Source organism: Sphaeramia orbicularis, chromosome 9, assembly GCF_902148855.1.
Source record: "Sphaeramia orbicularis chromosome 9, fSphaOr1.1, whole genome shotgun sequence".
NCBI lineage: Eukaryota > Metazoa > Chordata > Actinopteri > Kurtiformes > Apogonidae > Sphaeramia > Sphaeramia orbicularis.
This window is the reverse complement of record NC_043965.1, coordinates 50868284-50881829: the sequence shown is the minus strand read 5'-3', so window position 1 is coordinate 50881829 and position 13546 is coordinate 50868284. Positions and strand designations below refer to the sequence as shown.

Genomic DNA, 13546 nt, shown 5'->3' with positions numbered 1-13546 from the left:
CGGAATATGTTGCATTATTTGACAATATAGTGGCCTAACTAAAAAGCCGAGACTAAAATAGACCGTCAACGATAAGGGCAAAATAAAGCTAAAGTAGTTTTTATCCTAGTCATCATTTCTGCTACGTTACAATAAATTGTTACAATAATAAATGACCCGTATAATTATTATTTTCCCGTTTAATAATAGAGGCTATAAATGATAGCACATGTATTTTAGACATGTTTATATGTATGGGTGTAAATATCGACAGTAGGAACATGCTTTAGGCTCTAGTTTCAAACCTTTATTTTAAAAAAATCTATTATAAACATCTACCATTTTTATACCTATTATAAAAACGGTCTTATTTCAAACAGGCTGATCCGCACATCGTCCACAACGCGCTGACATCTTTAATAGAAGCATTCAAATATTATAGAAAAGCACTGAGTATAAGTTTATGAAATTAAATGTCTACGGCCCTATTGTGAATATAAAAAACGCACCTGTAAAGGTTTAATTATGGTAAAATAATGCTGTGTTACTCGCGGTTTTTGCACGTGGACTATTTTCAGCGTCTCCAGTTTCAGTTTTTCTTTTAATAGCGCTGGTTAAAAAAAAAAAAAAAAAAAAAAAAGTTTAAAAAAGCAGGGATTTATTTATTGAAATGAAACTGTTCTCAAAAATACAGAATGATAAAATTGGATTTATGTTTTAAGATTCACTGGAGCAAACGAGAGCTTTGTGGTTCAACTGTTTTATCCAGATTTACATGATTCAGTGAAATACAGACAGTGAAAAAAATAAGGATAATAAGGTAAAATCAATAAAATAAGAATAAACCCTGGTAAATCAAGTCTCAAAGCCATACCTCGTGTGTCATGAAAGTTTCTAATTTCTGGGTAAAAAACAAATTGCGCCTAAAGATTAATCTGCGCGAGATGCAAAGGCCTCCGAGAAACCGAAGCGTAACGCGCCCGGTAAAGAGGTCGGGGGTGCACGCACGTTACGAGGATCGTGTGGATTAACTTGCAACACAGGTATAAAACCAGTAGTGTAGGATAAAATATTTTCTTATTGTCAGAATATATATATATATATATATATATATATATATATATATATATATATATATATATATATATATATATATATATATATATATATATATGCATGTATGCATGTATGTATGTATATGTATATATATATTTTTTTGTTTGTTTGGTTTTTTTTTTTGTTTTTTTATTTTTGAGGAGGAGGGGAGTGTTATTTTTCTTTCTTTTACATCATCATTATTATTATTCTCATTATTATTATTATTATTATTATTATTATTATTATTATTATTATTATCATTATTATAGGTTAATAATTTTACATCTAATTTAAATAATGAGAAAAATTTTTAAGAGTTTATTTTCTAATAAAATAAAAAAAAACTTTTTTTTTTAATTTACGCCATTTGGAGGATATTATTTTATTTTAGATTAAATTTAACCACTATATTATTAGCATATTATTATTTTTATCATTATTATTATTATTATTATTATTATTATTATTATTATTTTGGTAGTAGTAGTAGTAGTAGTCATAGTAGTTGTAGTAGTAATATTACTTGTGTTTTCTCATTTAATATTTAATTGTATAACTGAACTTGTAATGGCGTCTTTAAATCTCAGGTGCGAATTTAATTTAATTTTCTGGCAAAGGTGTTTTATTTAAAGAATAATTCTGTGCATGTTCGGTGATGGATTGAAGTATTTTTTTGCCGCTTTCTCCTTATTATATTTTTTTTTTTTTGCCTTTCCTATTAATCGAATTACAATATTATTAATTTTAGCCATGGGGAAAAAGTGTCATAAAGTGGAAATCCTTACCGTGAGCTTTGTCTCCCAACATTTGAGCAGCAGACAGCAGCCAGTCACTGATGATTGTCTTAAAACCTGTGTGTAGGTGTTGCTACAGCCTTGCATGGGCTGCAGAAAAGATCAAAAATTATAAAAGAAAAGAGCAGTATGGATCCAGATGCACTGTGGGTACACGGGTGCTGTTATTAGGAGCCGGAGGAGCCGTTCTTAACGTGCGTGATGTTGACCATTGAGCAGCTCAGAGTGAAACTCCTCCAGCCCGTCCGCTCTTTACTGCGCTCTCCTTATCGCTCAAGTTCGCCTGACGCGCTGTGATTGGACGGCCGCGGGTCACGTGACGCACGCTCTGCAGCCTCTTCTGTGGAAATACCGGAGCAGATCGAGCGCTGATGGAGCATCCTGTCAACAAGAAGAGAAACGACGAGGCGAATGACACATGTGTGCGTCTGAAGAAGGAACACGTCAGCGACGATTTTCACTAAAGCGCCGATTTGGTCAATTTACTCCAAAGTCAAGGTGAATGAGAAAAAAGAAAAACAAATACGATGAAAACAAGCAACCATTTAGTGTAAGATACATATGGCAGCTGATGCAGGTTTGCAAATAGAGGTGTAGAATTGACTGATTTAACACTCAAACACAACACATGATTAAAATATGATACAAATGTGCAAAAAATAAAATTCTTCTGAAAAAACATTATTATGAGATATCGTTTACATGATGTTTTAGGCCATAGAACAAAGCTGAAAACGCTATATTTAATATGTCACATCTGTCTGATTTTTCAGACACTAGAAAAACTGATCATGTATCCCATTGTTAATGAAAAGAACTGTTAATTGGAATTATTAATGAAGGATTCATGAACCCAATATTAAACATACAGTCTGCCTTCAAATCATGATTCTGTCAATAGCATTAAATGTTGCATAATTAGGAGGATGTTGTGTTGCTGAAAGACGCCGCAGGATGCGACGCATGGATGAATGTGATTGGTTAAACATCCACGGAGTCAATTAAGAACCCAGTACGCACTGATGCAAACAGTGAAGGACCATTAACCACCATTTACATTTCATTATGTCACCATCATAACCCACCTGAAGCTTTTACATGATAAATATCATTTCATTTAATGTAATTGCCCTAAAATAACAAAGGTGGCTCCATGTATGTGTATTGTAAATACAGTTTATGGGTGGTTGAGGGTGTATTTTGAGCCCTATTTGTTTTGTTTTGGGTTTTTTTTTTTTGTTTTGTTTTGTTTTTTAAGTATATTTAAAAATATAGACTGCACATAAATTATCTCATGATTCTGTCATAATTTGACAATTTCTGTCAGGGGTGGATCTACAGGGATGTCATGAGGGGCAGCCCTCAAAACAATCCTTACCCACCTTATAGCTACCATTCCAATTTTGGACAATGAAATACATAACAAGTGGTGGCAAATCAAAAACTTGCAAGACATATGATAATAAGACATATATTGGACATGAAATTCATCACCCAGGTCCAACAGTGTACACAATAAATAAGCTACAATAATAGCTAAAAATATATCCTTTTAACAAATTAATAAATAACTAAAATGACACTCATTAAAGTAGTACATTTACATGGAACCAAGTAACAAATAACATTGCCACAGTTGGATGAAAAGATATCTGAAGATGTCTTTAGTTATTTCCACTGAGATACAGTCATGTCATGAGGTGTGAGCATTTTTGGGTGAATATTGATATACATGATTGCAATTCCAAGCATATACATGGAGATTTGTGCCACTGTGTAAAGTTTCCATACCAACACATGCATATTCCTCTGAGTCCGCCCTGCTCATTGTGGTATTTCTGCTTATTTCCCTCAAAAATAAATACAAATATTACCAAAAAGACCCAAACATCCGCCACTAACCAAAAGCATACTGATCTAAACGGTCAAATAACTGTTGAACCACTAATCTATCAAAATATGTAAATAATTCCATCATCTTCTGAAACATCAATTCAGTAAAACCCATGTAGTTTGATAAATGACAGTGGGATTTTTTCCAAATTTGATTTAATCATTTAATAAATTATTCACTCTGAGCTTTTATGAATACCTACATGATCAGTAAATTAAATATAAGAAAACTGGTACTGATTTTCACTGAAAAATGAAAAATGCAGAGGACAGTATTAGAATAAATGGTAATAAATCACTTGGGAAAGACAAAAAATAATAATTTGGAGTTTGTGACACAAATAGTTGTGGGGTCTTTAAGGCTTGATTAATATAAATGGGGTCTAAATTCCAAGTAGAAGTGTAATTTCTTATTTTAATCATTTTGTGAATTTTAAAAATGCGTGCCTGGTATTTAAAGTCTTGCATGGCCCTCCTCCCTTGACAGATTTGACCAAATCCCGGTCTGTCAGTGGGATGGTCACCAGGGCCACAGCTCCAGGAGACTGTGAGGTGCCACGCAGTCGCACTACTTTTGGACAAACTACACTTTCAGTCACTGGAACTGAATATTGGAACAGTTTATCACTCAACATAAGACACTCACAATCATATGCCTCCTTCAAATCACAACTTAAACATTGGATGAACGAAAACCAAGCCTTTGACCATCAGTAGTTCGTCCTCACTGTTTTGTTTTGTGGGTTTTTATGATATTTTGCCTTTTGTCAGTTGTCTTTCTTGTCACCTGCCTGGGGACTACAAATGGAAATTAGCACTGTTGCTACAATCTGCCATACTTACAGCTGCAATTCTTGTAGATGTTCATTAATATGCACTGTCCCTAATAAATAAATAAATAAATTTGTACTAATGAGTTAATATGAAGTTGGATGTAAAGTCACAGAGGAGAATACAAGAGATAAACACAGAATAAATGAATGAATCGATCATGTAAGACTTCTATTTTTACACTGACCACTGAAACAACACCAGCCCTCAACTTCTGCTGATTTCTGTATTTTTCTCCCATGACATACTTCATACCCGGAACATACGTTTGGGTAAAAGTAAACGCATTGACATTAATATCAATTGAGCGTGACAGGGCTTTTTGCTTGGTAAGCGCTCTGGGAGTCCAACTGCCTATTGTTAGCAGAGGCAGGAAGCGGTGGGCGGCTGCTGAGGATCCGCAGGCCTGACCAGGCTCAGTTTGAGGAAACCCCAACAAAGCTGATGCTCCTCAAGTAGAGGACCAGCACAATTTAAGAGTCAGGAAACACTGGGATGACAGAAACGCGGAAGAGGTTCTGACTGGTGTCATAGTGTGGACTGACAGCTGGGTTCAGTCACTGCAGAGACGTGAACACTTCTCATTATAAAATGCTCCAGACTGTTCGCTGTCCTTGAGGAGGTGGGCTCATATCAAAGTTCATTTAATTCCCCTGTCAGTTTATGAAAATTGCACCAATTAGACTGCATAAAAAACCTGCTTGTAAATTTACTTTCCTTTGTTTATTAACCCTTCACTGATTAAATTTATTTACAGTTATGTATGGTGTTGCTGTGATGCAGATCCTAAATTAAGTGGAGTTTGTTCATTTGAATACAAGATCTAGAATAACTATGATGCAAATTAGAAACATTAGGCATAATTGTCATAACAGTAGATAAATAAAATTTCCAACTCTGTAGTTTGACAAATGGCAGTGGTTTAGATGCTTTTTTCTCAGTTAATGATAGATTTAGTTAAAAATGTAACTTTTTCCTCAGTTTTCTCTGTTTTGATATAAAATCCTTTGCATTTACTTGAGCTTTTATGAACATCTACAGAAAAATACCTAATTTTCATTTTAAAAAATACAAAATGTAGATATGATAACTGGTGATAAATTGGTTAAGAAAGTTAAAAAAAAAAAAAAATTACAAAAAGAAAAATAAGTCTAGGTATTTAAGATTAAATGAGTTAACATCTACAAACTTTCTAAAAAAAAAAATGTATTTCATCCAAAATCTTGTTGTTATTCCCTAAGGTACAGTTTGAGGAATATTCAACTTTTATACCAATATCTGTACATTTATATACCTTTTATCATTTGTTGCAAACAAAAATAAGTGTTTCCACACATTTTCCAGTCTCCAGTATGTAAATTATTTTACAGGACTTTGAAATTGATCCATGAACGTCAGGGATCAAAGATAACCAGGTAATACATGTGTATTCAGAGTGTTGAACATCATCTCTTTACAAAAACAGTTGATTATTTGGGGTGAATTTGTGACAATAGTCCACAAGGGGAAAACCGTCCAAGACTGAGAGCATCATCTGAGGCTAAAATGTCTTTTTCTCAAAAATATTCAGTCATGTTTAAACTATTAATGTTTCCTATATTCTTTAAAAAGACAGGTGAAATGGAGTTTATCTCCTTCCCACTGGTACCACATACAGTACATCCTCTTTGAGCATTCAGAGGATTCTGAGTAAATGTGTTCAAGCCCTAACACTGTAGAATTAATTCATCATAATTTCTTAATTTTAGCTAGTAGATTGCTTTAACTTGCTTAAGAGACGTTAGCTGCATTTGGAAGTCTAAAACATCCACATATAGCTATCTAAACAGGAAATAAATTTTAAAAACTTCTTTTCAGATTTTTGGTACTTGTGTCCATAAGCAAGTCTAAAACTGTAACATCAAATGAACTAGATGAATCTCGATGTTTTCCTGATTCAAACAACTGATACTATAGATCAGAAAAACTAAATAAAATAAGTAAAGTACAGCTCAGACATGATAACCGTTGTAGGTCTCTGAGTGTTAAACATTCAATAAGTCAAAATTCAAGCTTTTCTAAGAAATGTATGAAAGGATCCATCTGTCTTTATCATCTTCTAAAATGACTGTACTTAACGCCTTCATTTGCTCTAACTGAAATATCCCAAAACGCATCTTTACTTTCATATTCACCGGTGAAAGAGCTAGCTAACACGAACATCTACAAAGACTTAACCAGTCTTCATAACTAAATAAAGACAGTTTCATGAATAGGATGAAGGCATAAAATTTGGCTAAATGAAAGACATAAACCTAACTCTGAGATGGATGTACAGAGCAAAACTGGACACCTACTCTCAACGTTTTAACATTCAATGGCTTTGTACTCTCATCCATCCACCCACAAGCCTTACCAGGGCTACATGAATGTTACGCTCCATATTTTCTGGCATTCTGCAGAGGTCTACATCTGCAAGAGGTTAATTAAAATGTGCTGTGCACACACCTAATACAACCCATTTATTTCAGTATTAGAACAAATGATGAATGCTGACTCAAATTGCCTTTGACCTGCTTCTACTATTAACAATTTACATTAATGTCACATTAAAAAAAATACAAATTTACCTGCTTAGGCTTCCTTATTGAAAGTAACTCAACAGCTGAAAGCGTTTGGCACTTCCACTGAGACCTCAGCAGTAAAAGAATGTATGATATTACACATTTATTGCTCAACAAAAAAGCTGCACACAAATTAAACCTTTAGCATGCAAGTTGTAAATAAGGATGTTTGATCAGTAGGCAATACATTGACATGGCGTCAATAACTGGTATATGACGTCCACTGACATCAAAAGCAAAAGCAAAAGAATGCAAATATTTTAAGAATGAGTGATGTTTAAGCATTTAGTACTGAAATGCGACATAGGAATGCTAAAAAAAATTGGACTTGTATTCATGAGTTTAAATGGAGATGATATTAATAGTTTAATCTCAAACATGTTTCTGTCATCACTTCACCCTGACCTCTGCTGGATCGGCAGGTTGTGTTGCACAATGGAACAACTGTGATGACTGTGCTGAAATTTGTAGTTCAGTTCAGTTCAGTTTATCGCTGTCTCTAGTGATTTTTTTTCAGAATTAATGCAAACAGTGACCAACAATATGATACTAAATTACATAGAAAAACAAAACAATGTTGACTGAATTGGTGTGGCTTGTAATTTGTACATATTAAAGCAGTAGCTCTGTATGTTAAACTAATCCTGAAACAGAAACAGAGAGTATGTAGTATTTCTACTTTAAATTTTCAATCTGATTAAAAATTATCATTAGACTGTTTAGAATAAAGAGCTCTGAAGTTCTACTAAAGATGACAATATCTTGGATTGTAGGGCTATGAAGTGAATTTATTTACAGCAGTGGTCCATTGGATTTATGTGTCCACTAGAGGGAGTAGTGAGTTGGCCTTTGACCAAAGCATCAGAAAGTGACCAGATGGGATGAGGACCACTAGAAACAACTTTTAGAGTCAAAGAAAGTGACAAAGTTATTAAATCTAGAAGCACTGTTGTTTTCTCCACAGGACATTGCTCTAAATCAGAGGTCTCAAACTCATGTTAGCACAGGAGCCACATACAGCCCAATATGACCTGAAGCAGGCCGGATCATTAAAATAATAACAATAATATATACATAATATAAATTCCAAAATTTGTATGTGTACCTTCTATGTTTTAGAGTGGAAAAAAGTAAAATTATATTATCAAAATTTTTAAATCTACAAATTATCCTCTAAAAAATGTGAAAAACATGAAAAACCATGAACAAAATGAAATTTATTAAGAACAAAAGTGCAATTTTAACAATTATTTCAACATCCTTAATTGTTAATGTCTTCAGTGTAATTTTTGTATTTCATTAATTCATCCTGCGGGCCAGATCGGATCCTTTGGCGGGCCGGTTTTGGCCCCTGGGCCACAAGTTTGACACCCCTGCTCTAAATGAACAGAGTAGGGCTGTCAAATTAACATATTAACATGGATTAATCCATCATCATGATTCATCTGATTAAAAATTTTAAGACAATTAACCCATCTGCAGCAGAATAACTCTGCCAACACATTTCAGGCAGTTTGTCCAAGTAGAGTTAATGTCACGTGTCGTGAAAAAATGGGCCGTTGATCCAGTAGTGACAGGCAGTAGAACCAACTGATAAAGATGGAACACGCTAAACAGCATGTTGGCCCTCTGGATGGAAATATGAGGACAAAAAAAAAAACTAAAAAAAAACAAAAAACAAGATAGAACAGTTGTTTCAAGTTGTTTTGTTTCTAGTTGTTTTGTTGAAACTGTTGAAGGTGTTTAATGCTAGTGTTTAATGGTGTTTAATGTTAAGTGCATATCCCTTCTTTCTTGCATTTGTTTGCTCATGCAAAACAAAACATGATTAATATAGATTAAAAATGAAAGATATTTAATCGTGATCAATCAAAATTAATCCCCAGGAACCCTGTGATTAATCTGATTAAAACTTTTAATCGTTTGACAGCACTAGAAAAGAATGAAGTTGGCAGCATTTCTTTGACACAGTTGAGTTTGATTATGAGGCTTATGAGGTACCAAGTTGTTATGTGATGTTATTATCTTTGCTAAATTGTAATTTGTTGATCAGACTAAACTGACAGTTCTGACCTTCTTTGGATGATTCCAAACAGATCTTTAGTTCATCTATTGACAACACAAACTGTACAGAAAACAGAGCTAAGCTAATAGAGCTATAATGTAAACTATCCACTATCAGCACCTGAAGATTATAAGACAGTGTAACTTTGACCAACTGTCAAAATACGCCACTTTGAGTTTTAGTTTGAAGGGGAAAACGTGATGATACCATAATAGAAACGTGAGTAAACAATGAGCTTTATATTTTATTCAGTGAGTAATAAAGTCTGTGGATACATAGCCTTGATTGGTGGTTTTGTACGTTACATCCCTCTGCTAGGGAAAGTTTGGAATATTAAGATTACATACAACCCCTTTAACTTCTGGCAATCCCTGAATACAGTTTACAAGTAAATTAGCTAAAACCTTGTTCAGTCTTCTGATTTTATTTACATGATGCTGCACAAAAGTCAACAAAAATGCTCCCATCAATGTATGTTTTTGCAACAGTATAATGTTTAAAGTCACTTTGTTCTCCACACATGAGGTTTGGAGGTAAATGAATTGAATTATATCCAGTGCAGGTCCTGCCTCTGAAAAAACTGGCACAGCAAGCCTCTGTCATTAAACTGTTTGTTCAGTAGAAGGTGAATAAAGGGAGATAGGTTCTATCTATCAACCTGTTTCACCTCTGACCTCCCACAGTCACAGCAAGGTCCTCGATTAGCCTATATCTGCTCATCCGCCTGTTAGGGAGCACGGGCCGGAAAACAAGCCAGCCCAACCAGAGGAGGGGGCCCCTGCTGAGCTGGGCCCTCTGTCACTGGGGCCAAGAAAGATGGCCTATCTTCTGTTTGTCTGTAGCTTAATTTTGTTTTGCAAGAGTGCTGTGGCTACAGGTCAGCGGAGCCCCAGCATCAGACAAGCTCTGTCTCTGTCTCCCAGATATATTTGTACAATAAATAAAGGGGAAGGGCTGAGGCCCGGCCTGTGTTTTGACTACATCATTTATATTTTGTTCATTTTGTGGCCCCCCCTCACCTCCAACCCACCACTGTTTTCTGCTGGGGTGGTAGGATCTTTGTGGATAAAATGAGATAGTGCTGCAATCACTCTGGGTGAAAGCTACAGCAGGATGGGTTTCTGTATTTAGTAAAATTAAACATGATTTGGAAGATTTTGGATCTGAGTGTTTATTGTTTCTTATCCACTGAAACGTGTTGAACTTAAACAATCATTTCTCTTGGAAAATGCACATACGTGACAACAGAAAATAAACTACATTAAAAAATGACCTATGGTTATTATTCATCTGAAAGTTTTTAACGCAGGGTTATTGGTGCTAAAATAAGATCAGTGTCAACCTGGTATATCAGCTAATTTTTCAGCACATATTACAGTCTTCGTCCCAGTAAAGATCCGCTAAATCCTCTCTGTCTTCATTTTACATCAATATCATACACGGTAATATTTAGAGAAATAATGTTCCATCATTGACTGTTTACCTGGTAAAAGTCTAATTATTGATGCTGTCAGCAAATTGCAAAAATATGTATGTATGAAACATTCACACATGATGATCGTTTGGTTTTGATTGATAAATTGACATGTTAGCAAAAATCCGGCATATTTACATCCGATGTTGTCTCAGTACAGATGTTCATTAATGTACACTGTCCCTACCACATAAATTAACAAATAAAAAATTAAATATAATGAGGTGAAGTCCTGCCCTTTCCACTATGCCACGTGGGACATAACTTTGGAAAAAACATACAAATGGCGTTCAACAGCGAGATCAATTTTAAAGATTATTTTACGAGCCAATAAAGTTGCAGTTTGTGGCATAGATGGTAACGAAACATCTAGTTTTGTGTTAAACAGCTGAATGGACTGGATCTAGTTACACATGGTATGTATCATAAATGTAATGAGGTGTAACAGTGCATTCGTTTGTACTGAACCATTTTGGTTCAGGGCCTTCAATACAATACGGAGATGTACCAAACAAATATGTGGAGCCTATGTGAAAAACGCAAAGACACACTTTAAGTTTCCACTTGAACCTTTAAGCAGAACACACACAGTATGAGCAGGATAGCCACAAATGGAACCCATGTGCAATATTTGATATCGTAGACGGATGTCTAAGTGGTACATGTACCATCCACATGCTGAATGTGGACCAGCATGGCAGCTCAGAGCAGCTCACGGGTACAAAGCCAGAGTTGGAAGACCCTCCATCTTCTCTAAGGTCTCCGATTTGGGAGCATTTTGGATTCCCTGTCAGTTATGTCAAAGGAGAGAGACAAGTCGACAAAACAAGAGCAGTGTGCATTGTTTTGTGAAGATCAGTTATATTTAAAGTTTTTTTTAATGAAATTGTTCTCCTTCACTGTACCGAACACGTACCAAAAATGTGTCAAACCGAAGACCCCTGTACTGAAAACACACTGAACTGAAATTTTTCTGTACCGTTGCACCCCGAGTCATAAAATACCAAAAGTGTTGAACTTTCATGGGCACATTTTACCTCAGTCTTCGAGAGTAGGTGAAAATGTACAAAACAGGTGAAAATCACTCCAGTCTGGTCATGCTGAAGCTGCAGAGACATCCTCAAAGTCTGAACAGATCATGGACAGAGACAGTTACAATGACATTATTTCCATGACTGGCAGGTGCATAGTCTTTATATTTCCTTACTTTCATATTCTGGCATGTTAGTAGTTTTATCATAAACTGTGACTTTCTTAACTTGTTAAATTATCCTTTAAAGGAGTGATATTTTGCTTTTTTAAATGGAATTATGTATTTTAAAACATTTCCCTGTGGTCTATATAAACTGTAAATGCACTGCTTGGGTCTGAATTCTTCATTAATTCAACTCCACAGGTCCATCTTCAACCCTATTTCTGAGTAATGACACTAGAAAGGTGGGTTTGAGTGCTGGCCCTTTAAATGCACATGAGCCACTTCAGGCCCCACCCACTCCAGGTTGTTGACTGCGCTGCTCTGTCCTGTTCAACAAACAACTGAACATTTTAGGTAATTGGCTCAAAGTTTGGACATATTTTCAGCGTGGACTACAACCGATGCTGCTGACAAACAGTAATGTAACACTCGGAGAAATGTTTGTCAGAAGTCTTGACCTTATATGTGCAAATGTTGTGATATAACTAGTTATAGACATAACAAATTAAGCAGGAATTACAATGAGTTGTAGAAATCCACTCGATTTTTACCAAAATGAATATAAAGATAGCTTTGTAGCACCTGGAGGGTTCAAATTCAAATGTTTTGAACTATTAAGGTCCAAATACACAAATAAAACCAAAGACTAATAAAACTGGGTTTAGCAAAATATGGCCTCTTTAAATCAACAAAAATCATATGTGTAAAAGACAGTGAGAGACCTTTTTTTTGTGTGGTCTAAATTGTGCCACCATTTACACATATATTTGTCAGTTTAAAATTTCCCTTTCCAAGTCAAGGAAGTTGCAGTTTTTGTGGTATAGATAGTAAAGTAACTTCTATTTTTGTACGATACAGCTCAGTGCATCTCCTCACTCACGTAATACACCTCACCGACATCAAAATGGTCATTGCCTCAGTATTACTTTACCTCATTCTTTAAGAGTTAAGTGGAAAAGTCAAAAGACATCTTCATTGACTGAACAGATTGGGTGTGAGTCTTAAAACTGCAACTTCCTGGATTTGCTAAATTATATTTTAAGATGACAAGCATCACATTTGTAAATGACGTCAAAAAATATTTCTCACTATTTAGTACAAAATAATTTTTTCACAACCAGAAAGGACAGGAATTCACTTCTCTTAACAACCTACTATATAGAATTAGTAGAAAGACACTGGCTATCACATCTTAACCAATGTCAAGATGGCTCCTAAAAGTAACCAAATCATCATGATGTATTACAGTAACTATGAATGTTTCATGTATATGTGCAGCATCCACATTTTTACAATTCACTGAAACCATTAATAATCAACACTTTCACCAGTGGTCTAGTGGTCCCTGGAGAGGTAGGTATATACACTCAATTTTTGCCTTTTTTTTTTTTTTTAAAGTAGTCCAGAAAAATGCTGTTTTAGAAACAGTTTTAGAAACATAGGATAACATTAGCCTTTCATAATGTTAGCCTACTCGCATTGTTGAACTATTGGCGATAACATCTCTTCCGTCTGTAAATGTGCAGTCATATAGCCAGTAGTTTAAAACAGTGACTCATTCTGAAACCACCTTAAAACTTACCTCAGAATTATGTATTCCATGAAAGTAGGTTC

General features: G+C 34.9%; 1 protein-coding gene across 1 annotated transcript in view; it reads right to left on the bottom strand.

Moving 5' to 3' along the window:
* nr5a1a (nuclear receptor subfamily 5, group A, member 1a) overlaps positions 1-1884 on the bottom strand; it is a 31570-nt gene extending 29686 nt beyond the window's left edge. The window contains exon 1 of the mRNA XM_030144498.1: positions 1863-1884. Coding sequence (XP_030000358.1) covers positions 1863-1884 — 22 coding nt within the window. The remainder of the gene's footprint in view (positions 1-1862) is intronic.
* Positions 1885-13546: the final 11662 nt, after the last annotated feature.